This window comes from Mirounga angustirostris, unplaced genomic scaffold (genome assembly GCF_029215605.1).
Source record: "Mirounga angustirostris isolate CCGP_5_RB_7025 unplaced genomic scaffold, mMirAng1.0.hap1 SCAF_8, whole genome shotgun sequence".
Classification (NCBI taxonomy): domain Eukaryota; kingdom Metazoa; phylum Chordata; class Mammalia; order Carnivora; family Phocidae; genus Mirounga; species Mirounga angustirostris.
The window spans coordinates 10,237,212-10,264,211 of record NW_026991716.1 but is presented as its reverse complement, the minus strand read 5'-3'; the positions used below and the strand labels follow the sequence as shown (position 1 = coordinate 10,264,211).

General features: G+C 44.0%; 1 protein-coding gene across 2 annotated transcripts; it reads right to left on the bottom strand.

Annotated features, from left to right (window-relative positions):
* Positions 1-10: 10 nt before the first annotated feature.
* TPMT (thiopurine S-methyltransferase) lies at positions 11-26,869 on the bottom strand. Of its 2 annotated transcripts, XM_045866319.3 has the most exons (9): positions 26,796-26,869; positions 21,453-21,636; positions 20,101-20,193; positions 15,059-15,191; positions 12,073-12,125; positions 11,381-11,455; positions 5,006-5,091; positions 2,255-2,299; positions 11-1,106 (listed from the first exon to the last, which is right to left on the bottom strand). In XM_045866319.3, exons 2-9 carry the CDS (start codon positions 21,590-21,592, stop codon positions 994-996), a joined length of 738 nt encoding a protein of 245 aa, XP_045722275.1. In that variant the 5' UTR covers positions 21,593-21,636; positions 26,796-26,869; the 3' UTR covers positions 11-993. The 2 variants fall into 2 exon arrangements, with proteins under 2 accessions (XP_045722275.1, XP_045722276.1); XM_045866320.3 differs by lacking the exons at positions 11-1,106; positions 2,255-2,299 and adding an exon at positions 2,306-4,779.
* Between the last annotated feature and the right edge of the window lie 131 nt (positions 26,870-27,000).

Sequence of the window (27,000 nt, the reverse complement as noted above, 5' to 3'; positions counted from 1 at the left end):
CTTAGAGAAAGACCTTTGTAAAAATTTTTATTTTTTACAGTTTGGGAAAAAATGTCCTTTCCCATATAGGTTGGTTTATTGATACATTTTAAAATATGCTTCTTGATTCTGTTACCATAAAATTATATAAGGAGAAAAAAATGTGAAAAGGGCTGCTAGGATTGGGGATAAGATGAGGGTTTGCAGTAAAGCTAATATTTCATATAATTTCTTGGTCTTTTACCTTGAACACTAGTAAAGTGTTACATGACCTCAGTGATTCTAAATTTCATAAGGAGTGTCCATTTCTCTGCCTATTCTGTTTCCTTAAGTTACATGCATTGTGGGTGCCTGGGTAGCTCAGTTGTTAAGCATCTGCCTTTGGCTCAGGTCATGATCCAAGGGTCCTGGGATCGAGCCCCACATCGAGCTTCCTGCTCCGCGGGAAGCCTGCTTCTCCTTCTCCCACTCCCCCTGCTTGTGTTCCCTCTCTCGCTATGTCTCTGTCAAATAAATAAGCAAAATCTTAAAAAAAAAAAAAGTTATTTGCATTGCCTTTTACTTTAAAAAGTTACTTATTATTTTTAATTTTATTTTTAAAAACTATTTTTAAATTTTAATTAATTACATTTTAAAAAGATTTTATTTTTAAGTAATCTCCACACCCAATGTGGGGCTCGAACTCATGACCCTGAGGTCAAGATTCGCATGCTCCACCGAGACAGCTGGGAGCCCCTTTAATTTTTAAAATTATACAACACATGCTAGTTGTAAAAGATTCTTGCAATCTGTAAGTAAAACAGGTATATTCTTTTACACTTTCCTTTCTAAAGGTAGCTACTTTACCAATCTAGTTTATGTTCTTTTCTATAAAGTTATACACATTTGTGAACAAAGATCTATAATGTCACTTGTAAACATTTTTTTCCCAAGAGCCATCCAGGGTATTTTCATGCCTTAGCATAACTGTCAATTGCCCAAAACCATGTTACTACTTGTTTTTACTCGTCTCATTTACTTTTCCGTACACAGATATAACTTTTCAACAATGTAGTCAATCCCCCAATTTTTATGTCGTTCTTCAAAAACATCAACCTTCTCAAGGCAATGAATGTTGCATATTGAACCTATAACAAGAAAAAAGGGAAACAAGTGAAAATGTTAATGAAGAATGCAATCGAGGGGCACCGGAGTGGCTCTGTTGGTTGAGCATCCGATTCTTTTTTTTTTTTTTTTTTTTTAAAGATTTTTATTTATTTATTTGAGAGAGAGAGAGCATGAGAGGGGGAGGGTCAGAGGGAGAAGCAGACTCCCTGCCAAGCAGAGAGCCCGACACGGGACTCGATCCCGGGACTCCAGGATCATGACCTGAGCCGAAGGCAGTCGCTTAGCCAACTGAGCCACCCAGGCGCCCGAGCATCCGATTCTTGATCTTGGCTCAGGTCATGATCTCAGCCCTGTGTCGGGCTCCACACTCAGCATGGAGTCTGCTTCTTCCTCTTCCTCTGTTCCTCCCCCTGCTTGTATTCTCTCTCAAATAAATACATAAAATCTTAAAAAGAATGCAATCGGGGTTCTTCTACAAACTCATCAAATCATTTTATAAAAGCAGTGTTACTGAAGATTTTTTTTTAAGTTTTATTTATTTAAGTAATCTCTATACCCAACATAAGGCTTGAACTCATGACCCTGAGATCAAGCATCAGATGCTCTTCCAACTGAGCCAGCCAGGTGCCCCTCTTTTTTTTTTAAGAACTTATTTTTTAAGGTTTTATTTATTTGACAGAGAGAGTGAGCGAGTGAGCAAGAGAGAACACATGAGCGTGGGAGGGCAGAGGGAGAGGGAGAAGAAGACTCCCTGTTGAGTGGGGAGCCCATGTGCAAGGGGCTCCATCCCAGGACCTGGGATCACGACCTGAGCCAAAGGCAGATGCTTAACCGACTGAGCCACTCAGGCACCTCCCCTTCTTTTGTTTTTAATGAAAATGGGGAAATGCTAAGGGCAAAGTGTCTGAACTCTGAATTGCTATTCCCACTGATAACTCCTAAGACCTAAATTAAACATACCATCTCTCTGGAAGAATTCAAATGCCTCTCACACACCACACCACTTAGCTAAAAAGACATATGACAGAGATCGGTCCCTTTTCTAGGATAAAACAGTCTTCAATAAAAGGGTTTCTGACTTTCAGATTTTATAGACTTCTAGACACGAATAGTTGGTAACAGCTTAAACAGTTAATTGTTGACTTTATTTAAAATTTAAACAACTTACCGAATAATTTTTTAATTTCAGCTTCTGGAATGTAAAATGGTGGGCCTAGGTAAAAGAGAAACAGGGTGAAGAATAATTTCTATAGATCTAATTCTGAAGAGAAATTCTCAGCTGATTTCCAGGGACTTCAGTAGAGTTATTCCATACACAACATCATTATCAGATTGGTGAGGTGACAGGTTCCTCTGCTTCTTCTTTTGCACGTGTCATACCAAAGAAGGAGACTGGCTTACTGAGGGGATGCCAATGTTGGGTGCCCATCTCCAGCTTAGATGAGACGGCTGGGCCAGCCATGGGACTTGGGACCTTTCATTTCTTTTTTCCTCTCTCGAGTTTGTATTTAAGTTCCAGTTAATAAAATACAGTGTAATATTAATTTCAGGTGGAGAACTCAGTGATTCATCACTTACATACAACACCCAGTGCTCATCACAGGTGCCCCCTTAATCCCCATCGCCCATTTAGCCCAACCCCCCACCTCCTCCCCTCTGGTCACCATCAGTGTGTTCTCTACAGTTAAGAGTCTGTTTCCTGGTTTGTCTCTTTTTTTTTGCCCCATATGTTCATCTATTTTGTTTCTTAAATTCCACATATGAGTGAAATCATGCGGTATTTGTCTTTCTCTGACTGACTTATTTTGCTTAGCATAATATACTCTAGCTTCATGAACATTGTTGCAAACGGCTAGATTTCCCTTTTTTATGGCTGAGTAATATTCCATTGTATATGTGTGTGTGTGTGTGTGTGTGTATAGACATACACACACCACATCTTCTTTATCCATTTATCAGTCGATGGGATTTGAGTTCTTTCCATAATTTGGTTATTGTAAACAATGCTGCAGTAAACATTGGGGTGCATGTATCCCTTTGAATCAGTATTTTTGTATCCTTTGGGTACATTCCTAGTACTACAGTTGCTGGATCATAGGGTAGTTCTATTTTTAACTTTTTGAGGCACCTCCATACTGTTTTCCAGAGTGGCTGCACCAGCTTGCATTCCCACCAACAGCGCTTGAGGGTTCCTTTTTCTCCACATCCTCGCCTGTTGTTTCCTATGTTGTTCATTTTAGCCATTCTGGCAGGTGTGAGGTGATATTTCATTGTGGTTTTGATTTGCATTTCCCTAATGATAAGTGATGTTGAACATCTTTTCATGTGTCTGTTGATCATCTGTATGTCTTCTTTGGAAAAATGTTTATTCATGTCTTCTGCCCATTTTTTAACTGGATTATTTATTTTGGGGGTGTTCAGTTTTGTAAATTATAAATTTTGGATACTAGCCCTTTATCAGATATGTCATTTGCAAATATCTTCTCCCATTCCAAAGGTTGCCTTTTAGTTTTGTTGACTGTTTCCTTTGCTGTGCAGAAGCTTTTTATCTTGATGAAGTCCCAATAGTTCATTTTTGCTTTTGTTTCCCTGCCTCAGGAGGCATATCTAGTAAGAAGTTGCTACGGTCAATGTCAAAGAATTTACTGTCTGTGTTCTCTTCTAGGATTTTTATGGTTTCAGTTCTCACATATAGATCTTTTATCCATTTTGAATTTATTTTTGTGTATGGTGTAAGAAAGTGGTCCAGTTTCATTCTTTTGCATGTTGCTGTCCAGTTTTCGGAACTTGGGAATTTTAAAATCAGAATGAAGTTCATTAACAAATTCCTTGGCATTTCCTTCATCTTCTGGGGTATCGATTTCCCATGACTCCTGCACTCACTCTCTATACATCCCTCCCACTTTGCTGCAGGCCATTTACTTTAAAGGAAATTTAGCTTCTGCTCCTTTCAAGAGGTATTCTGAATTCCAGCCCCAGGCAGAGCCTGTTGTATTTTCTGCCCACAAGCCCTGCCTTAAGCTTCCTGTGCAGGAATGGAATTTAAATCAGATTAGCAGAGCTGAGGTCTGTCTCCATTAATTTCTAGTTCCATCTGATTGTTCCAGACTTAATTATGGACACTAGGTCTCATCTTTTAATGAGCTTTTAAGATCTGATTTACTCAAACAGGAAAAAAACTAGCATATGTAATTATTTATAAAACGCCATACTTAAAAAAAAACTCTGTTAAAAATCAAAAAGGGGATTATTTTACAATAAAAGTCTATATATTTGGTTTTCACTTCTTCCTGAAAATAAAAGTTCAGTCATGGAAAAGGTTAAGCTTACAATGTTCAAGCACATCGAAAGGAGTCCAGAAGAAAACAACGCTTTGATAAGTTCAAAACAAAGATCATTCTTAAAGAATGCAATAAATTGTAAAATTTCAGAAATTAAAAAGCCGTAATAGTTTAGAGATATTTCAGCACACCTCCTATTGCCCCACATCCACGTGTCACCCATCGTCCTATGAGGGTGTGTCTGTGTGCGTATTTGTAGGCATGCACCTAACACATCCCCACCAGCATGGATGAAGCATATATGCTATATTCAAAGCAGGGCAACCAGCCTCTCTTCCTCCTACTCCAGAGCTCATGAGACTTCTCTTTTATATTAGGGCCATCCATGTCTCCCTCTCTTCTGTAGTCTGAGCTGTGAACGGTGAATGAAATGGAAGACAAGAAAAACGCGTATCAAGTCGGAAGAAGAAAAAAAGGTTTATAGTTTCCATTTACCCAAACCAGACTTTTCTTCCTATATAAAAAAGCAGTATTCTTCCCTTGATCTAAATTAGGAGCAGATAATACTATCCGTGTCATAGAATTAAATCAGGAAATGAGGCAACATCTTAAAAAAAGAAAAACAAAAGAAACTTTACCTGCGTGTTTAGTGGGATCATAAGAAAGAACAGCCAAGAGGTACTGAAACCCTTTTCGAGTTAGGGACAGCATTATATCTGCATACCTGAAAAGAACACAACAGAGGAAGGTGTTAGAATTCTCCACAAAGGCAAAGCCTGCAGGAGGGAGAGAGGCAGGGAGGGAAACCAGGCTCACTGTCCTCTACATTACTGAGTTTAATTCTTTCTTTCTTTGAGAGAGAGTGCACAAGCAGGGAGGGGAGGCAGAGAGAGAAGCAGACTCCCTGCTGAGCCTGGAGCCCAATGCGGGACTCGATCCCAGGACCCTGGGATCATGACCCCAGCTGAAGGCAGACGCTTAACTGACTGAGCCACCCAGGCGCCCTGAGTTTAATTCTTGAATTGACCCCCTGAAGTTGATTTGCATTCTAAATGTCGGACAGTTGGCAAATTCCGTCACCTGCCTAAGCTGGGAAATAGTAAAGACAGGAATCAAAAGGGGGTGGGCTTCCAGAGCCCATCAGACAGGAAGATGTCACATTAAGCCGAGCAGAGGCTCCCTCCAGCCTGTTGCGGGACTTTGAACACACACATCCCAAAGCACTCCAGCTCTGGGGCAGCACTTCCTGGACCAGGCTGGGTATCAGTCACCTGAGCACTTGCTGAAAAAAAGATGCTTGAGCTCCATTCTCAGAGCCCGATTCGGCAGGTTTGCTGTAGGGCCTGGGATGCTGCAGTTTAACAATATCCTGGGAGTCTGCTTGGGATTCTCTTTCCCTCTGCCACTCCCCCCGCCCCCCCCCCCCCGCCAATAAATAGATAAATCTTAAAAAAAAAAAGGCAAAAATTCAAGGGAGTATGAAATCAAAGCTCTGCAAGTACCGCATAAACCATGAGTGCTGTTGGCACAGTCCTTTGTGTGGGTGTGGCGGGGTGCAGGTGAGACCACGTCCTGCGTGCCTGATTGGTTCAGAATGGGGGGCACTGCCTGGGGCGGTGCCCATCAGCACAGTGACCCGGAGTGGGAGCTCAGCCCTGTACAGAATGCTGAGCTGTGCTGGGAAACGGAATCGAGAGACCCAGAAAGGAGGTGCTGCTTAGGGGTCATCACTGTGCTGGAACTGGAGCTTTAGTGGGGTGTGTGGGTTGGTACTGGGAGTTGTGAGAAGTCAGACACGCGGGAGCAGAGATGGAGGAGGCAGAGGAAGCCGAATGGGCAGGATAGGAGGACAGAGGAGACGGGCACAGGGACGTAGAGATGCCGTGAGGGACAGACAGACAGAGACGGACAGACTGCCCAGCTCTGAGGGAGCCACCTTGGCTCTTGGCACACGGATTTCACCTGGCCTTGGATGTACTGTGATCCCGGTCCAGGGCTCTGTGAGAAACTGCGGGGGGTGCCGCGGGGGGGTTAGCATGGGGGTTAGGAGTATGCACTTTGCCAGATGCCGGAACTCAAAGCCCAGCCTTTTCACGTAGTGGCTACGTAAGCTTGACCATTCTTAACCTCTGCATGCCTCAGTTTCCTCATCTGTAAAACAGGGATGAGACTAGTAACCAACTTACAGGTTGTGGTGCATATTCAATGAGTTTACACACATGAAGTGCTTAGAACATTGCTTGGTATGAGGTAAGCGCCTGGGTTAGTTTGTGTTATTCTCTTTAGCAGACTCCCCAGCTAGGGCTGGCTTGAGGGGGTCACACGTCCTTGCAAGAAAAAGTGCTGGACCAAAGCAAACTTTTGAACAAAAAACCCTGGGGCGCCCGGGTGGCTCAGTCGGTGAAGCATCTGCCTTCGGCTCAGGTCATGATCCCAGAGTCCTGGGATCGAGCCCCGGCATCAGGCTCCCTGCTTGGCGGGGAGCCTGCTTCTCCCTCTGCCCTTGCCCCTCCCTCTGCTCATGAGCAGGCTCTCTCTCTAATAAATAAATAAAATCTTAAGATTCTCTCTCTCTCTCCCTGTTCACACTGTCTCTCAAAATAAATAAATAAATCTTTTTTTTTTTTTTTTTTTAAGATTTTATTTCTTTGACAGAGAGATAGCAGGGAGCCAGAAACACAAGCAGGGGGAGTGGGAGAGGGAGAAGCAGGCTCTCCGCTGAGCAGGGAGCCTGATGCAGGGCTCGATCCCAGGACCCTGGGATCATGACCTGAGCCGAAGGCAAATGCTTAACGACTGAGCCACCCAGGCGCCCTAAATAAATCTTAAAAAAAAAGAAGAAGAAGAAGGAGGAAGAAGTCACTTGCCGTCCCCATGAAGGTGATCAGTCAGACTGGTTTGGCAGGGTTTCCTAGGACTGACACATTTCATTCCCTTTGGAATGTGGACTTTCTCAACCACTTTCAAAAAATTCAGAAAAATGAGAGAGGTTTGCCCCGCTGATTTATGTTAAGCCAGACATCTGAGGGGCCCAGCAAGCAAACACATCAGGACTTGCCTACGTGCAATCAAAGCAGAAAAGATGCCCAGTGTTAATGACAGGAATGAGATAAAGTTCGAACATGTTAAGAACCAGGATGAAGATAAAGAAATGCATTTTTCTATTGGCTTGAAGTAAGTAGTTATTCTGGTAACAAAGGTCAACATGTTCTCAGGTGTGCTTGGGGCTGTGCTCACACACGCATACACACACAGACGCGTGCAGAGACTTGCACACGCACACACACACGTGGCTGGGCTGTGAGGAAAGAGAGAGGGGGATCCAGGGAGGACTCAGAGTCTGTGGCTAAGCTAGAACTGGATGCCCTAAACAAGACTTCTAGATGGGGTCTCACTCCTCATTGGTAACCATGAAACAACAGACCAGAGGCCACTCAGATAGCCTTTATATCTGGGACAGAGGAGGTGGTAATGGATGGTCAGAAACAGTGGGTTTCCTTTGCTCTGAGTCTAGTTTGCTTTCATTCGTTTATTTGACAGGTATTTGTTAAGCTCCTACTATGTGCTAGACGTATACTCTACCAGCTAGTGGGGAAATAGCACAGTGTGCCTGGTCTGCCCTCGTGGTGAGCTCTGTGACTTCCAGTTTGCTCCCCACTTGGGGATTTGAGCCACACAGATCAAAGCCCCTGCAAGGACTAGCCTCAAAGAAGAGGATGAACATCATCAGGGAGACCTCCAGCAGATGCGGGTTTAGCAGACATCCGTGGTGTATTATGGAAACAAAGAGGCCGCACGGGATAATGTGAGTTGCTAAAGGACACTGAGGTCACACAAGAAATGCAAAGCAGACACTGAAACATGATGTGGACGTCTGGGTCTGGGAGGAAGAGCAGAACTGGAAATGTAACAATGAGAAAGACAAGTATGAGGCATGATTTGTTCTGTTATTTCCCCCAACATGTGGCACAGTGTGTATTTAGAACATGGCTGGAACCTACTACGCGTTCGCTGAATGACTGAATTAAAGTAGCAGACTTGAAGGGCTCAGTAAAGAAGCAAGGGCAAGAGACAGGCAAGCACAAGCAAAGCTGAGGATGGTCCCTTAGGGAATGACAACTTCTAGGCGTGTGAGGAAGGGGACTTGCCTACGTGCAATCAAAGCAGAAAGGAAGGGCTTGAGGAGCTGTGGTATTGTGGAGGAGGTAAAGGAGGAGGAGTGGCAACAGAAAGAAAAAGGAACACAGGAGTGTGAATTATCACTGAAGGAAAATATATATTAAGAAAATGTGTGGGGCTCTTGGGTGGCTCAGTCAGTTAAGCATTTGACTCTTGATCTCAGCTCAGGTCTCGATTTCAGCGTTGTGAGTTCAAGCCCTGTGTTGGGCTCCAGGCTGGGGAGCCTACTTAAAAAAAAAAAAGGAAAGAAAATGTGGCATGAGGGTCACCTGGCTGGCTCCGTCAGTAGAGGAGGGGACCCTTGATCTTGGGGCTGTGAGTTCGAGCCCCACATCGGGGTGGAGATTACTTAAAAATGAAATCTTTGGGACATCTAGGTGGCTCAGTCGGTTAAGCGGCTGCCTTCTGCCGAGGTCATGATCCCAGGGTCCTGGGATCGAGTCCTACATCGGGCTCCTTGCTCAGCAGGGAACCTGCTTCTCCCTCTCTCTCCCTCTGCTTGTGCTCTCTCTGTCAAATAAATAAAATCTTAAAAAAAAAAAAGAAATCTTTAAGGAAAAAAAAAGAAAATGTGGCATGGTCTACTTAAAGATTAGGTTTGGCAATCAGCTTGACTCATGAAATAATTTTTAAGAAATAAAAATTTTATTTCACTGATGTGGATGCAAGCCTTTGGGTATGTGTTGAGTCTGCCTCCATATCACAAACTAATTCAACATCTATATGCTCTCTCCAAGTACATACGTGAGTGATACTAGATTGGAAAGCACATAGGAGCAGCCATCTTTTACTCTGTACGCTTTCTCATGTTTTTATTTTATTTTTTTCCCAAAGATTTTATTTATTTATTTGACAGAGAGAGAGAACACAAGCAGGCAGAGTGGCAGGCAGAGAGAGAGGGAGAAGCAGACTCCCAGCCGAGCAGGGAGCCTGATGTGGGGCTCGATCCCAGGACCCTGGGATCATGACCCGAGCCGAAGGCAGTTGCTCAACCGACTGAGCCACCCAGGCGCCCAATGAAACTTTATTTATTATTTTTTTATAAAGATTTTATTTCTTATTTGACAGAGAATGAGAGAGAGAGAAAGCACATGAGAGGGGGGAGGGGCAGAGGGAGAAGCAGACTCCCCGCCGAGCAGGGACCCTGATGCGGGACTCGATCTGGGGACTCCAGGATCATGACCTGAGCCAAAGGCAGTCGCTCAACCGACTGAGCCACCCAGGCGCCCGCTCCACCTCCACTTTTTATCCGGTAGCTGTTTGGGGCACTTGCCATGTGTCAGGTGTGAAACACTCTATCAACACCTTTAACCCACCAAACAACCCTGTGGGGCATATGCCACCATCATTCCCATTTTGCAGATGAAGAACGATGGAGGGTGGAGCCCAAGGCAGGGCTTGAGTTATGGTCAAAGAGATCAGGTGCTTGACCGCAGTCAGAATTCAGACTCAGACCCACGGAGTTTGGTCAAAGCCCAAGCTCATGATCCCTCCATTATTGTCCCTGCAGGAGTTGTGGGGATTAAAGGAAAGGACGTATGTGGAAAGCACCCGGCTACTCTCCGTAACTGTCTGAATATTAGCTACCATTATGTCAGAGCTTTGGTTAGTGATGTTTTTGACCATTCTTATTGTACCTACTCTTAGGAGAAAATAAAATTAAAACATGAGAGGGGCGCCTGGGTGGCTCAGTTGGTTAAGCGTCTGCCTTCGGCTCAGGTCATGATCCCAGGGTCCCGGGATCGAGCCCCGCATCAGGCTCCCTGCTCGGCGGGGAGTCTGCTTCTCCCTCTGCCCCTCCCCCCTCTCATGTGCTCTCTCTCTCTCATTCTCTCTCTGTCAAATAATAAATAAAATCTTTATTAAAAAAATAATAAATAAATAAAGTTTCATTGGGCGCCTGGGTGGCTTAGTTGTTAAGCGTCTGCCTTCGGCTCAGGTCATGATTCCAGGTCCTGGGATCTAGCCCCACATCGGGCTCCCTGCTCAGCGGGGAGCCTGCTTCTCCCTTTCCCACTCCCCCTGCTTGTGTTCCCTCTCTCTGTCAAATAAATAAATAAAATCTTTATAAAAAAAAAATAAATAAATAAAGTTTCATTGGGCGCCTGTGTGGCTCAGTCGGTTGAGCGATTGCTTTCGGCTCAGGTCATGATCCGGAGTCCCGGGATCGAGTCCCGCATCGGGCTCCCTGCTCGGCGGGGAGTCTGCTTCTCCCTCTGACCCTACCCCCTCTTGCGCTCTCTCTCTCTCACTCTCTCTCTCTCTCAAATAAATAAATAAAATCTTTAAAAAAAAAAAAAGTGGAGGTGGAGGGAGCGGTTTTGGCAGACATGCCCCCATCTTGCAGAGGAATCAGCTGAGACCTGGATCAAGGCATCCCAGCTTGGAAGTGACAGAGCCACAAGCCTTGGACCAGCTCCCCACGGCCATGGCCAAAGCCTACCCTTTTTACACAAAGATGGTACTGAATTTAGGTCTTCTAATTCTGGATACAAGAAGCTATTTCAAACTAGTGAAAGTCTTTTTTTTTTTTTTTTTTTTAAGATTTTATTTATTTATTTGACAGAGAGAGACACAGCCAGAGAGGGAACACAAGCAGGGGGAGTGGGAGAGGGAGAAGCAGGCTTCCCACCAAGCAGGATGCAGGGCTCGATCCCAGTACCCTGGGACCATGACCTGAGCCGAAGGCAGACGCCCAACGACTGAGCCACCCAGGCGCCCCAAACTAGTGAAAGGCTTAAGTAATCTTCTGCAGCTCACGAAAAGTACAGCGCGTTAAATGAAGAAGGCCAAAAAGGAAAAGCCAGCGTAATTAAAGAAACCAAATTACTCACCGTTCACGATCGCCTGGGTTAATAGCAACTAAAGCTCCTCTGTCCCAGATCCGGTCAAATTTGCCAATATTGGCTCTGTCAGGAAGAAAAAGAAACAAAAATACATCTTATATAAGAAAAACCAAGTCTTGAACAAGCAGCACAGTGTTCCCAGTGGGGAGTGCTGGTACTTCCCCAGGGATCGGGATCTCTGGCTGCTGTTCTCAGGTCTGCAGGGACGTGTGGACGTGGGTGTGAGGAGCTCCTTCCAGCTTTAGGAGATGGTGGCAGTAGCCTCCCCCTTCTTCTCTGACTTGGGAGCACAGGGGAGAGCTACAGGACAATTTGGGACCACCGTCTCCCGGCCCCCTGAGGAAGTATCAGGGCCTTTCAGGAGATAAGGTATCACCACCACCTTCTGCACTTGGAGATTCCTATTACCGATCAGGTGGAAAGCGAAGACACTGTCTTGCTCGTCCTTCCTTTTCCCGACCTGCCTCGAGTCATAACAATGTCCTCCATATTTTGGAAGCTATCCAGGGACGAAGCTATCAAGTGTGCCAACAGGTAGGCCGCGGTCCAAAGCACTGCAGGATAAAGACTCACATCCATGCTACCGCAAGTGGATGAGGTAATCAAAAGCCCTCCCTCACCCAGCACTGCCTGGTGAGCACTCAAGTTTTTCAAAGTGCAGACGTGGGATTCAGTCCTACCTGGGAAGATCAAAAAGGTTGCAACAGTACAACGAAATGTTCCCTTTAGAGCTCTGTAATGAAAGTCAAGAAAAAAAAAAATGCTGTTTAGTTAGGAGCTACCTGGATGGTTAAGGAAAGACAAGAGGGTAGCAAAGCACAGCAAAGGTGGTGGGGAGAGAATATGTAATTAAACATGAAGAATGTAATTGTACTGCAAAGAATTTTTTTAACGGAAAATAAAACCTTCCTACAAATAATTTTTTTTTTAATGGCACTGTGTTTTTTAGTTTAGTTTTGTTTGTTTGTTTGTTTGGTTGTTTTTTTTAAGACCTGTCTGGGGTTCTTTGGGATCAACTCAAGGAGAAAAATCATAGAGAGGTTAACCCTGAAGACGAGTTAGCTATTATTTTCAGAGCTTGTTCCGTTTTAGCAATATTAACTTTAGCAGAGTCTGATATTTTGACACTGTTAAAGGTAAATAAACTGGTCAGCCAACGACCAGGCAGGCTGACAGAGGAAGGTCAGATACTTTTAAAGTCATTCATACAAAGTCCAGTTGTGTGGACTCCTGGCTTTTCTCGCTTTCATTCATCGGCTAGTGGGCACTTATTGCCTGAGCCCCTGGTGGACAGGACTGCCCTGGGTTCTAGAGAGTGGGTGTGAATCTGACCGCAGGGAGGACAGCCCGGTAGAGCAGAAAGGCGTGGGCGTGAGACACATTAAGGACAGGATGGCCTGCCGTTCTGGTTGCATGCCCGAGAACATAGGGACTCAGAAGATGGAGCAGGGAGCTGCCTGAGAGCACCGGGCAAAGCTCAACAAGAGGCAGCCTCTGAAAGGGTGTCTGGATGCATCTGCTAACATTACAGGGTGGGGGAGCTGGGGGTGCAGTCCAGGGGGCGTAAACAGACATGGATTCCTCTGGGTCCAGGGGATGTGAGAAGCCTGGGGGGTGGGGGTGAGGGTGAAGGGCAAGGAAGGACAGGTCAGGACATGCAACTATTGGATCGTATCCTGAACTGAGGCACCAACAGGGGTTGACGAATAGAGGAAGGGTCTCTAAAGACCAGTCTGGAAGCACCGTGGGGGTCAACACAGAGGGGTGGGCGAGGTGGCAGAGAGGACAGGCAGCGAGTCTCAACTTTGCAGAGCTTTAAACAGTACTGATGCTGAGCCCCACCCCTAAAGATTCTGATTTAATGGGTCTGGGGTGAGCCCTCGGACTGGGAATTTTGTAAGATCCACAGGCCTTTGCAAATGTGCCCCCGAGGCTGAGAACCACTGCTCCAGGAATAGCCTCTTCGGACTGAGTAAACTCCTGGGATGATTTGAGAACAGGGTGGGAGGAAGCTGTAAAATAAAGTACTATTAAGCCTCCTACTGACCTGCCATTAGTTTCAGTATTTAGAAAACAGAGTACCTTGTGAGAGACTGAATGTACCAACAGGGACGATGACCAGACCACGTAGGACCAGAGAGCTTGGACCCATTGTGGCAGCCAGCCTGGGAAGCCAAGCCACAGTCTCGGCTTCGATGACTTGTCAGTGACTGCCAGCCTCCCTAATTTTTATCCCCTTTTCCCCTTCCAACTCAAGATCAACCAGAGAAAGCCAAATACGCTCCCCAAACCAATCCCGCAGGATGCCCCCTCTCCATAGCCCACCTCCGCCTCCCCAAGCCAACAGCCTCCAATCAGCCTCCCTGTGGTTTCCAGCACAAAGCTCTCCCACCCCCGGCCTGCCTCTGAGCCTCTGACCACAAGTAGCTGGCCTCTCTGATAAAACAGCCTCTCGTGTTCTCATTTGGGTGGTCTTCTATTCCCGCGTTCTTACCCCCAGTGGGCGAAGCAGTTCTCAGGGCTCGTTGTGGTCACAGGATGAAGACAACTCCCAAATCTATCACTTCCAGCCCAAACACCCCCCACTGCCCCAGAGACATAAAGCCATTTGCCAGCTACACCTTCGCCATTCCACAGCTCTCTTAAACTCATCATCTTTTTTTCTTTTTAAGTGATTTCTACGCCCAACGTGGGGTTCGGACTCACAATCCGGAGACTTAGAGTTTCATGCTTTATCCACCGAGCCAACCAGGTGCCCTAAACTCATCATTCTGAGAACAAAACTCATTTTCTCTGCCTCTTCAGCTTGCTTCTCTTTTATTCTCTGCCATCCATTCTAGTCATCTGGGCTGGAGATGCAAAGTCAGCTCCCCGCTTCATCCCCACTCAGTTAATCCTAAATCCTGTCCGTCTGACAGCCTAAATATTGCTTTGATCTGTCTGTTCCTCTATATGCCCTATGGCCCTCTGAGTGCAAGCCTTCAAGGGCTCTTCCCCGGACCTCTGCTCACAGCCTCTCATCTGGTCTCTCTTCCAGGCGGTCACCTCCCTTGAGGCCCCAAGGATGGTTCGTCTCAAAAGAAAATCCAGGCGGGTCGTGCTCCTCCTTAAAATCCTTACTGCTCAGGATGAAGGACCAGCCTCCCAGGGCATCTGACACCACGCCCGGGCCTGCCTGTCTGCCTGTCCGGGCTCTACCTGTCACGATGCTTCAGGAAGCATCCCGAGGGTGGGTTAGGGGACTCTCCTCTTTATTCCCTTCATACCCTGTGTCATTACACTTAGCTCTGTGTATGACAAACAGCTTTCTCTGTTTTTCTTCTCTCCTAAGTGAAGAGATTCTTTAGGACAGGGACTCTTTTTATCTCTTCAATGTCTTATGCGTGGCACGAGACATTCTCAGAAATGCCTGTTTATAAATTAAAAAAATCAAACAAACCCAAACCAAAGCCATGAGTCTAGATAGACTTTGATATCAGCGGTTATATATATTTGTGCGTATCTAGTGATCACCTATCTTTTTCAGCCCCAGCTCCTTAAACTCTGTAAGGTTCAGGTGAATCTGTGTGAGAAAGTGGGGTCATGTGACAGTCGTAGTAACCCAGGCAAAGAAAAATCTTTCTTACGGGGACATGGAAATCATTATTTACCAAAAACAAGACAAACCTTGAAAACTTTGGCTCCAGGAATTTCCATGATGGGTTCTTCTGAGTAAGAAAGATTCTGCTCTGTAAAAAATTCCCGTATCCCAAGTTCACTGATTTCCACACCTACGACACTGTGTCCTAGGTCTGCAAACCTGCATGAAATCATATATTTACACTTACATTTTCCTTCCAAATACAGAACTACATAAAAGGGTATATTCCAATAAAGATTTCCCTTAATTTTAAGGGATTTATATGAATTCGGGGTCACAGGGGTTCATAGAACTTATAGGGAAGTGGGTCTGTTTATTCTGAAACCTAATAGTACATGGAATTCTGAAAAACTGATTTATATGGCCTTAGGAAAAAATTAAAAATTTGGAAAACTCTACCTTAAAATGTTGATCTACTTACAAATGGGTTTGATTAAAAGAGTTTCTAATTTAAAAGCATCCTGTGGGGCACCTGGGTGGCTCAGTCGGTTAAGCGACTGCCTTCGGCTCAGGTCATGATCCCGGAGTCCCTGGATCGAGTCCCGCATCGGGCTCCCTGCTCGGCGGGGAGTCTGCTTCTCCCTCTCCCACTCCCCCTGCTTGTGTTCCTGCTCTCGCTGTCTCCGTCTCTGTCAAATAAATAAATAAAATCTTAAAAAAAAAAAAAAGCATCCTGTGGATTAGAAATGCTTTTTAATTTCTCTAAATCAGCCCTGTCCATCAAAACCCTCTGTGCTGATGGAGTTGTCCAATCCAGCAGCCACTAACCACATTGGCTATTGGGCACTTGAGATGTGGCGAGTGTGGTTTAGTTCATTATTTTATTTTTTTTAAAGACTTTATTTGAGAGTGCGCGTGCACGCGAGTGTGGGGGGGAGGGGCAGAGGGAGAGGGAGAACCTCAAACAGGCTCTGCACTCAGTGGGGCTCCATCTCACTACCCCGAGATCACGACCTGAGCCAAAATCCAGAGTCAGAGGCTCAATAGACTGAGCCACCCGGGCGCCCTCGTGTGACTCAGTTTGAACTGAAATGGCCACATGTGGTTAGTAGCCATCATGCTAGAGAATAGGGCTCTAGAACATGAGCATCCATTCCTATAATCTTACCATTTCCATTTACTTACAATAAGCACTATCCAGAAATGTATCTACCTGCCATATGCAGATAACTAGTGTTTTCCTGGTAAGCTTTATAATTACAGAATCCACAGTCTTGGGATCTTGGACTCCAGAAGAAATAGTGCTAGTACCATAGTACTGATTTTTATCAAATTAAATAAACACATACAATCAGTTCTGCTATAATGCAACACAGGCATCCCTAAAAAAATCACTGTGCTATGCAAAATCATGCGATAAAAACTGAAAGGCTTATGGGGAAAATGGGGAGTGGGGCACAACATTGAAAAACTTAGCCACAGCGGACTATTACTCAGCCCTAAAAAAGAATGAAGTCTTGCCACATGTGACCACAAGAATGGACCTTGAGGGCACTGTGCTAAATGAAGTAAGTTAAAGTAAAAAGAAAAAGACGTATACTGCATGGTTTCACTTCTATGTGGAATCTAAAAAAAGAAAAAAAAAAAAAAAAAACCAACCAAGCTCGTAGATCCAGAGAACAGACTGGTGGTTGCCAGAGGTGGGGGTGGAGGGTGGTCAAAATGAGCGAAGGGGGTCAAAATTCCCAGTTATGAAATAAATAAGCCCCATGGGAATGTAATTAATGCACAGCATGGGGAATATAGTTAATAATATTTGAAAGTTACTAATGGAATAGATCTTAAAAGTCCTCATCATAAGAAAAAAAATTCTGTAACTACGTCCAATGATGGATGTTAACTAGACTTATTGTGGTCATTTTACAATATATACAAATATTAAATCATTATCTCATACACCTAAAACTAACACAATGTTATATGTCAATTATACCTTAATTAAATTTTTAAGAAAGCTGTTACACATTTGCCATAACTTACCTCTGTGAATCAGGATTTTCTCAAAAATATACAGTTAACTCTTTAGAAATAAACTGAATAAATAATGTGTAAGAAAAAAAAAAACAACCTTGTCAGTGCCACATTAAAAAGAAGAAAGAGGGGCGCCTGGGTGGCTCAGTTGGTTAAGCGACTGCCTTCGGCTCAGGTCATGATCCTGGAGTCCTGGGATCGAGTCCCGCATCGGGCTCCCTGCTTGTCGGGGAGTCTGCTCCTCCCTCTGACCCTCCTCCCTCTCGTGCTGTCTCTCATTCTCTCTCTCTCAAATAAATAAATAAAATCTTTAAAAAATAAATAAATAAAAATAAAAATAAAAAGAAGAAAGATAGGGGGTGCCTGGCTGGAGCGTGTGAGTCTTGATCTCCATGCGGGTTGTGAGTTCAAGCCCCCATGTTGGGTGCAGAGATTACTTTAAAAAAATCAGATCTTAAAAAAAAAAAAGAGAGAGAGCTAGGAACCTAACAGAAATGCTGGCACAGTGTTTTAAACATGTTAAATGGTTACAAAATATATAAAAACCCCAAAGCGTTGGAAGGGCCATAGCTTGTGAGTTACTGTGCACTGACTGAGGGGGATTACTGGAAAGTTCTAACACCAGCTGTGGGTGGGAGTGGCTCACAGCACACAGGTCAGCCGGGCTGTCCGGGAGCTGCTGGAGGCCCGTGCATGGGTGTGTCCTGTCCCTTCACACAAGACTGCACTCAGCTGCGTGTGGTTTTCTGCTCTTACCTCATGCTTCTTGCACACGAAATGACACATAAGCGAATGTGAAATTCACGTCATGCCCAATTTGTTCCCTGATTTATCAGTGGGGTCCGAGTGAAGTTAGCATTTTCCAAAACAAGAGGTAGAGTGGAACTGATTGTATCTATTGCCCACATAAGACTACCACTTCCAACAAGATCAGAGCATAAACTGTTTACAGTTCTAAAATAAACATATTGGGGCCGCCTGGGTGGCTCAGTCGGTTAAGCTTCTGCCTTCGGCTCTGGTCATGATCCCAGGGTCCTGGGATCGAGTCCCGCATTGGGCTCCCTGCTCGGTGGGAAGCCTGCTTCTCCCTCTCCCACTCCCCCTGCTTTTGTTCCCTCTCTCGCTGTGTCTCTCTCTGTCAAATAAATAAATAAAATCTTAAAAAATAAAATAAAATAAAATAAACATATTGGGGCGCCTGGGTGGCTCAGTTGGTTAAGCGACTGCCCTCGGCTCAGGTCATGATCCTGGAGTCCCGGGATCGAGTCCCGCGTCGGGCTCCCTGCTAGGCAGGGAGTCTGCTTCTCCCTCTGACCCTCCCCCTCTCATGTGCTCTCTCTCTCTCATTCTCGCTCTCTCAAATAAATAAATAAATCTTTAAAAAAATATTAATAACTTGTCTAAATATGTAAGTTAATATACAGGGAATATCTTTTAATGCTTTATTCTTCATTCATTTATTAAATAATTGAATTATTTTATTTTATTTTATTAAGTAGGCTGTATGCCCAATGTGGGGCTTGAACTCATGACCCTGAGATTGAGTGCTGCATGCTCTTCCGACTCAGCCAAGTGCTTCTACTTGAGGAAAATTTAGTATTTTTTTAATTCTCCATACAAAGTTATCCAAACTGGCTGTGAGGATTTTTTTTTTAAGATTTTATTTATTTAGGGCGCCTGGGTGGCTCAGTTGGTTAAGCGACTGCCTTCGGCTCAGGTCATGATCCTGGAATCCCAGGATCGAGTCCCACGTCGGGCTCCCTGCTCAGCAGGGAGTCTGCCTCTCTCTCTGACCCTCCCCCCTCTAATGCTCTCTATCTCATTCTCTCTCTCAGATAAATAAATAAAATCTTAAAAAAAAAAAGATTTTATTTATTTATCTGAGAGAGAGAGAGAACTCGTGCACAAGCAGGGGGAGGGGCAAGGGAGAGGGAGAAGCTTGTTCCCCGCTGAGCAGGGAGCCCGATGCGGGACTCGATCCCAGAATGCTGGAATCATGACCTGAGCCGAAGGCAGATGCTTAGCTGACTGAGCCACCCAGGCGCCCTGGCTGTGAGGATTTTTATTTACACTGAAAATTAAAGCAGAGCCTATTATAGACTGACAGGCTGGATTATATTTGACTACATCGTCCTTAAAAAAAAAAACCTAAAGAAATGTGTTAAACGTTTTATTTTAATGCTTTGGGGCCTTGCCTCATAGTTATCTATTTACATCTGGTATCTGGGCAGACCTCAATACACAAATTAGATATATAAATGAAAAATCCTCTAATATAAAAGCTTACCTGCAATTGTAATAGCTTAGTTCTGGTATTTTTGTTACAAATGACGTTAGACCCCAAATATTCGACAATCACATTTAATTGTCTGTCTTATCATTCCATTTCCTAATCTTGTCTCAAAACCTCTGCTAGTGCTAGATTGTTAACACTTAATGACACGGCGATAAGACAGTCTGTCCATAGAGTTAATGTTTTCCTTGCAAGTAGTTTCCAAAGCAACTCTTCTGGTTCAGCGAGTTGGTTAGGTGTAAGTCCAATGATATAGTCTAAATATTCTCAATTTCGTGGCCACACTAGAATTTGACTCCACAGCTGCCGTGTCCCAAATGCTCAGCTGCAAGTTGTGCTCGTAGTGGGAGGGGAGAGCTGGGCTGAACCGTGGGCTACATACCGTCTTGCCAAAGAGTTGTAATTCATCTTGAATTTTTCTGTCCACCTCTATTAAAAATATCTAAAACTAACTCAGCCAAATTCCTAAACCACCTACGAAAATGAAACTGTGCACAAAGATGTTGCAGATATAAGAGGGGAGGCTGGTCCTCTGTACCCCTGAGACCCCCACCATTGGTTCCAAACTCTATTTTTTTTTTCTTAGCAACTCAATACAGAAAGACTAGACCACACCAGTGGTTTGTGCTGTGTCTCACTGTTTGAGAAATTATCTCCATGAACCCACAGTAATAGTCTACTAAAAATAAAGAATCCCTGTGCATTTCCTGAGAATGGAATTTTTAAACCTATATCCTATTAAATATTCACCCAATATATTTGTCATCAAGACAAGGAAGTGTGTGAATGCTTATCTGCTCTTACCATTTCATCTCAACTGCTTTTCCACAAAGAGGAAAAAATACTCTCAGTCCATTCTCGCCCTTAAGGAAAGTATCCAAATGCTTCTTTAATAGCCTGGGGAGGAAAAAATATATTTTTGTTTTCGTTAGCCCAACACACGGAGGGAAGGACTATACTCGAATGACGCTAAGTACTCTTCATGCATTATCTCTGAATATTCCCCACAACTTTACAGAGTAGAAAACAAAACATTCGTTATTATTCTCTCTAGTTTATATATGAAGGAAGAGGGAGGTGAACTAAGTCGCTGCGTCACATAGCTAGTGAGTAGGTAATCTGACTTAACCCTGGGGCTTTCCTCATTAGTAACTTAAAGTTCTTTTTTCTTGATGCTTTGAAAATTCTTTATTAATTTCCTGAATATGTATGTATGTGTGTGTGTGCGTGCGTGTGTGTGTGTAAAAGAGAGAAAGAGAGAGAGAAAGAGAGATGGGGAGCCTCTGGACTCATCGAATTCTTCAACATTCGTTTTATGGGAAGCTCTCTAAACATGGACTCAGGTCTCAGACTCTGAAGCTCTTGGAAGTTTAATTCCCCCTGTAGACACATGGTTCTTCTAAGGTCACCCACATGACAAAGATAACCCATACAATGGCTCTGGGAAGATGCCCCATCTACCACTCAGTGTGGCCCAGATATACCCCTGCTGTTCCGAAGCCTACTACTACTAACACACTGCTCAACACCCTTGCTCACGTATTAACTTCTCTCAGCTTCTCTTCCTCCACCACATAGATAACACTTTACGTTTGAACACATGCTGTCGGAAAGCAAAGCCAGAACACCACCACTTTTCATGGGGCGCCTGGGTGGCTAGTCAGTTAAGTGTCTGCCTTCAGCTCAGGTCATGATCCCACAGTCCTGGGATCGAGCCCACATCGGGATCCCTGCTCAGTGGGGAGTCTGCTTCTCCCTCTCCCTCTGCCCCCCATCCCCCATTGTGTTCTCTCTCTCTTTCCGTCAAACAAAGAACACCACCACTTCTCAGTATAAAGAGATATACACATTAATGTGGGCATCTGCTGTATATATAAACATGCATGACCAATACGCAGATGCTATGGGGGCTTAAAAGAAAGATGTATTTCATAAATCTCGGATGCCTGCAACTGTAAGTCACACTATTATTTATATGCCCTGGGAAGAGGTAAGATTGCTGATTAACCCGTGACGTGCCTGAGATGCTAAAACATGAAAAACTAAACACGTGCTTTGTAAAATCACTCCAATAATGTGTACCTATATTACTATTTCTATTTCCAAAGCCAGTTTCTGATAGAGCATTTCTCTATCATAAACCAAACATTTCTTACTGATGTCCTTGCTCTTGATGGAATCCAATTTTGCGGCTCGCCCACTTTTCTTGCCATTCTTCCAGAGTCAATACTCGGCCTTTCTGTACCTCGGTATCGGGGTACTCTTTAACGTCAAGTAAAGTTCTTGTATCATCCATGGTTGCAGAGACACCTTTGCCTTGCAAGCGGATGACTCCAATGCCTGTGCAGAAAATATTTGCAATGTTGTCATTTAAGGGCATTGCAATTCTACTGATGAATGAAAGAAAAACCGATTATCCTTAGCAGTCTGGCTTTTAACAATATTTCAACATCCAAGGAAAAACCATCTGAAAAATTACTTCCCAGTGAGTCTGATGGTAGAGGCATACCTTATATTACATATTAGGAAGGAGCTTAAATAAACAGAATTATGTCTTAGTGTCAGAGTCCAAAGGGCTTAAGTTTTTAAAAAAGGAGAGGACAAAAAAAAAGAAGAAACAGGCAGGCCACACTTGATCATTTTTGTAAGCTTAGAATTTTTCCTAGCATCTCACTCTTTAGTTTTTAACATTTGATTTGAAGTTTACTTATTTTTTTATCCATTATAATGCATATGATTTAAAGAGTTTCAGAGTTATTTATTTTTAAGATTTTGTTTATTTATTTGAGAGAGAGAATGAGAGAGAGAGCACATGAGAGGGGGAGGGTCAGAGGGAGAAGCAGACTCCCCGCCGAGCAGGGAGCCCGACGTGGGACTCGATCCCAGGACTCCAGGATTATGATCTGAGCCGAAGGCAGTCACCCAACCAACTGAGCCACCCAGGCGCCCCAAGAGTTTCAGAGTTATAAAGATAGCAGTCTCTGTTCCCAATGAGAAAGGCAACCATCCTGAACTCTTTTAGCTGAGTCTTGAAATCTCTGTATCTCAAAACAGCATGCTTATTTTCTATCTTCCTGGTTTTTCATTTCTAGGTAGCATGGAGAGAAGATACCCATTTTGCTCTCTTTCAACTTCCCAACACACACACACCACCTTCTCATTTTCTCCATCCTTTCAACATAGACACAGCCTATTTATTTTTAAAGTTTATTTATTTAGTTAAGTAAGCTCTCCATCCAACGTGGGGCTCAAACTCCCAACCCCAAGATCAAGAGTTGCTTGCTCCTCCAACTGAGCCAGCCAGGTGCCCCCACATAAACACAGCCTATTTTTGATTAAATATTTGGGGTACACACGATTATGACCAGGTAAATATTATTCACGGCAAAACCACATAGTATTCTATGATTACTTTTCCTTTTCTGTACAACTTTTTTATTCTGCAGTTAATCACTGCCTTGGTTTTTCATTTATAAGATTCCTATGTACTGGTCACTAATTTAACTCCAAGCTCCACCAATTATCCCAATATCCTATCAATACACTCTCAATCTCTTCAGTTATCAGATATCCTACCAATATCACCCTCTTGGAGAAGACTCTCCAGAGACTTCTGACCTAGATGCTCTCCACTCTTATTGCATAGCTAGGATTCTGGGATCTCTCTTGATCATCACTCTGGAGAGTTCTTTATCTTTTGATGAATCTCCTGCTTCTTTTATTCTATGCTTTCCTTTTTTTTTTTTTTTAAGTGTCCTTATACTGGTGAAGCACAACCTCCAACAGCTTTCTGAGGAAGGGTGCATAGGAGAAAAGGTTTTTGCGACTTTGCATGTCTTCATACTATTCTCAATTCTTGATGTGTTTTTTTTTTTTTTAACATATAATGTATTATTTGTTTCAGAAGTACAGGTCTGTGATTCAACAGTCTTACACAATTCACAGTGCTCACCATAGCACATACCCTCCCCAATGTCTATCACCCAGCCACCCCATCCCTCCCATCCCCCCCACTCCAGCAACCCTCACTTTGTTTCCTGAGAGTAAGAATTCCTCGTATCAGTGAGATCATATGATACAGCATCTTTGCCTTGCCATCTTTCTCTGATTGATGTGTAGTTTTGCTGGGTATAGAATTCTTGGTCAGAAACCATTTTTTCTTCAATTTTGAAAAAGTCATTCCATTGTCTTCTAGTTTCCAGAGATATTGCTTAAGTTCAAAGACGTTCTGATCCTGATATTTTCCATGAGGCCAATATGCTTTTTTCTCTTGCAAAGCTTTTCTTTGCCCCTAGTTTTTCCAATTTCATAATTCTATGCCTTCTTTTGGGTCTATTTTCAACCACTTGGCTGAATTCTTTTAATCTGGAAGGTCCTATCTCTCAATGCTGGAAAAAATCTTGAATTATTCACATAACAATTTATGTCCCTCTTTTGTTTCTATTTCTTTTTGGAACCCCTTTTATTTGTCTGTAGAACCTCATGACCTAGTATTATAAATTTCTCATATTTTTTTCTATTTTCCAGCTCTTCCTCTTTTTGCTCCATTTTCTCAGCGACTACCTTAATTTTTTTCTTTTTTAAAGATTTTATTTATTTATTTGACAGAGAAAGACACAGCGAGAGAGAGAACACAAACAGGGAGTGGGAGAGGGAGAAGCAGACTCCCTGCCGAGCAGGGAGCCCAATGCGGGACTCGATCCAGGGACTCCAGGATCATGACCTGAGCCGAAGGCAGTCGCTTAACCAATTGAGCCACCCAGGCGCCCCTTAATTTTTATCTTACTACCTTTCTATTTAGTTTTTAAATAAAATTTTTTTCTCCTGCTATCAAGGCTTTAATTTTCAAGAGCATATTTTTTTTTTGTTTCTGATGTTCTTTTTATATTATTTTGTTCTTATTTCATATATAGAATGGATATAATATTTTATCTGCATAGTCTGCTGCTTACAAGTCACTTTTTCTGTTGGTTTGTCTTCTGTCTTTCCAACTAGTGACTTTCCTCAAATGCTTACAATTATTATTACCTGCTCATGTTTAAGAGTAGTACTAAAAAGCTGATTAGATGTTTAAGTATGTGGGTGGGCTCACTGACCGCAAGCTTCACTGGAAGGATGATATAAATGGATTTCATGTGGAAACCTAGATAGCATTATTTTTATTTTCTTTTGACTGGTCAGACTTTCCATAGATGGCTCTCCCAACCCCTGTTGTAAGGATCAAGTCCTTGGGGGCCATGGTCGAATACTCACATGAGAAAAGGATAGAAGTGAGAGAGGGTCCCAACATTTGGTTTGCCTGTGTTCAGCTAGTCTCCATTTTCAGTATGGTACTCAAAGCCCCAACTGTGTATTTGTCTCTCCCCAGTCCAGAGAGTCCTTACCTTCTGCAGGGAATAAAGCCTCCCCCCAAACTCTGCTGGTGCCCCTAGAGACAGGCAGTTACCTTGTTGCAGGGAGTTGGGAAAGGGATCTGGGGATTTAGCCTTTTCTGAACCAAAATTTCAAGCAATGCTTCTAGTTTTAATCATACCCCTTCCACCTCCTGGAGGAACCTGGTACCACTAATTCCTGAGCATTTGGGGTTTCTATAACGCAAATAGGGTTGTTTATTGGCTTTCCCCGTTGCTGGTTTAGAATTTAGCTTTCTTCAGTCTGCAAAATCCTTTACCACTTGCCCATCTGCTTTCTGGATTTCAAAATTTTATTGCATTTGTCTCCTCATCTGTTCTCCCTACCCTAGTGATTTATGCCTTTAAAAAACCCTGTTGTTGTTTTGATGGGGTTTCAGGAGGGAGTGAAAGTAGATATGTGGGTTTGATGTCCTATCTCTATTCCATAAGTTTGTATTTTCAAATAATTTTCTTGTAGTTCCTTTTTTGCATGGGAAAATGCACACAAAGGAACTGAGAAAAAAAGGACACCTAAACATAACTGCAAATCTATCTGAAGGTATGAGGAAAATGTCTGTCCTTTCAATGTGAACTCTGTAATACTAAGGACAATATAACTTGATTAATTCTAACATTCCCTTTGAATCGTGATACTAATTTAGTTTGGATTGTACTAGCATGGTATTATTGGTGGGTCTAATTTAATGATTTATCAGTGAGAACAGCAAACATCACCTACAAGCAGGTATTTCAGGAAAAGTTCCCTTTATTGCAAAATTTGGTTCCAGGGGCCTTAGGATTTAAGGAGAAGGCACACCCCACCCCCCCGCCCCTTTGGAATTGGGAACATAAATTCACTTCTCAGAAAATACTTGTTAACACATGCTTTTGCAAGGTCCTGTTGATGTCAGGAGGTGACTCAGTTTTCTGAGAGGTCAGAGGGAAGCATCTGATTATATTGGGTACAGAAAAGCAAAAGAGAGTTACAGTTTTCCCATCTACATTTTCAGTCAGAAACTGGAACCTGAGATTGTGCTTTCATAAAGCAGTTCTCTACTCAAAACAAAAGGGAAGCATAATTTCATCCTAGAGCCAGTGCAACCTGGAATTGGACAATTCTCTTTCACACAAACTTGAAATGTAAGTTAACATCATGTATATAACTTAACCACTTCTTAGCTGTTCTAGTAGCATCTCAACATGTACTTGCCCGCGTGCTTTTCGAGAGAAATAAAAAGTTTCTTTCTATAACAAGATAAAAGTGCAAATTATAAGAATCAGGAAAGGCAAAGTTCACAACTGTTCCTACCCACACACGGAAGCAGCAGATGTGCCAGTTTGGCCCCCTAAGTACTCTTTGGATGGACTCTCAAGTCTGGCTTCCTCTGTCACCTTTCCAAAAAAACAAGTTTCTGCTTTAGATTTATTTTTATTTTTTTTATTTTATTTTTTATTTATTTTTATTTTTTTAAAAGATTTTTATTTATTTATTTGACAGAGAGAGACACAGTGAGAGAGGAACACAAGCAGGGGGAGTGGAGGGGGGAGAGGCAGGCTTCCCGCCGAGCGGGGAGCCCGATGCGGGGCTCGATCCCAGGACCCTGGGATCATGACCTGAGCCGAAGGCAGGCGCTTAACGACTGAGCCACCCAGGCGCCCCTAGATTTATTTTTAAATGTTAAATTGAATAACTTCTCTAAAGTGCGCAGATTTTGAGTATGGCTCAGTGAATTTTTAGATATGCATACACGTGTGTAACAACCTTGGAGCAAGACAAAATATTTACAGCACCCCAGTTCCCAATCCCCCGCCCCCACCCTCGCCCCCAGAGCATCACTCACTATTTAGCAAGTACTTCTCTTTTCTTAAAAACCACTAATACAGAGCGATGCTTTGGGGGCGCTTTAAATCATGAACTCAGGTCATGCATTGCCCGACCTCGTTATTCCCAGGCCCCATTCTGCTTCCCGAACCCCATTTCGGGGCGCGGATTGCTGGGCTGCCCACGCTGGTCAGGATGCCCCAGTCCAGAATCCCGGTCACAGGCTCGCACCTAGCAAGCCGTGCCAACTCCCCCGCACCCTCTCTGCGCCCAGGGAAGCCTACCTCGCGCGCGCCCGGCTGCCAGCCGCTGGTTCCCGCGCCGCCGCCCGCCCCGAGGGCCCTGGCCCGCGCGCCCCGCCCCGGGCCCGCCCCCTCCCGCCCCCTCCCGCCCCCCGCGCGCAGATCCCGCCCCCCGCCCCAGGCGCCCCGGCTTGCGCAGCGGCGGAAATGGCCAGGGCGGGGCGAGCGCCGCGGCGAAGGCGAAGGC

Excerpts from the sequence above, each read along its gene's own strand:
- TPMT (XM_045866319.3), bottom strand. The coding sequence starts at position 21,592 with ATGGATGATACAAGAACTTTACTTGACGTTAAAGAGTACCCCGATACC. Across the intron at positions 20,194-21,452 it reads CATCAAGAGCAAGGACATCA|GCTATTAAAGAAGCATTTGG; the intron begins GTAAGAAATGTT and ends TTTCCTCCCCAG. Across the intron at positions 11,456-12,072 it reads AACCTTTTTGATCTTCCCAG|AGCCAATATTGGCAAATTTG; the intron begins GTAGGACTGAAT and ends TCTTCCTGACAG.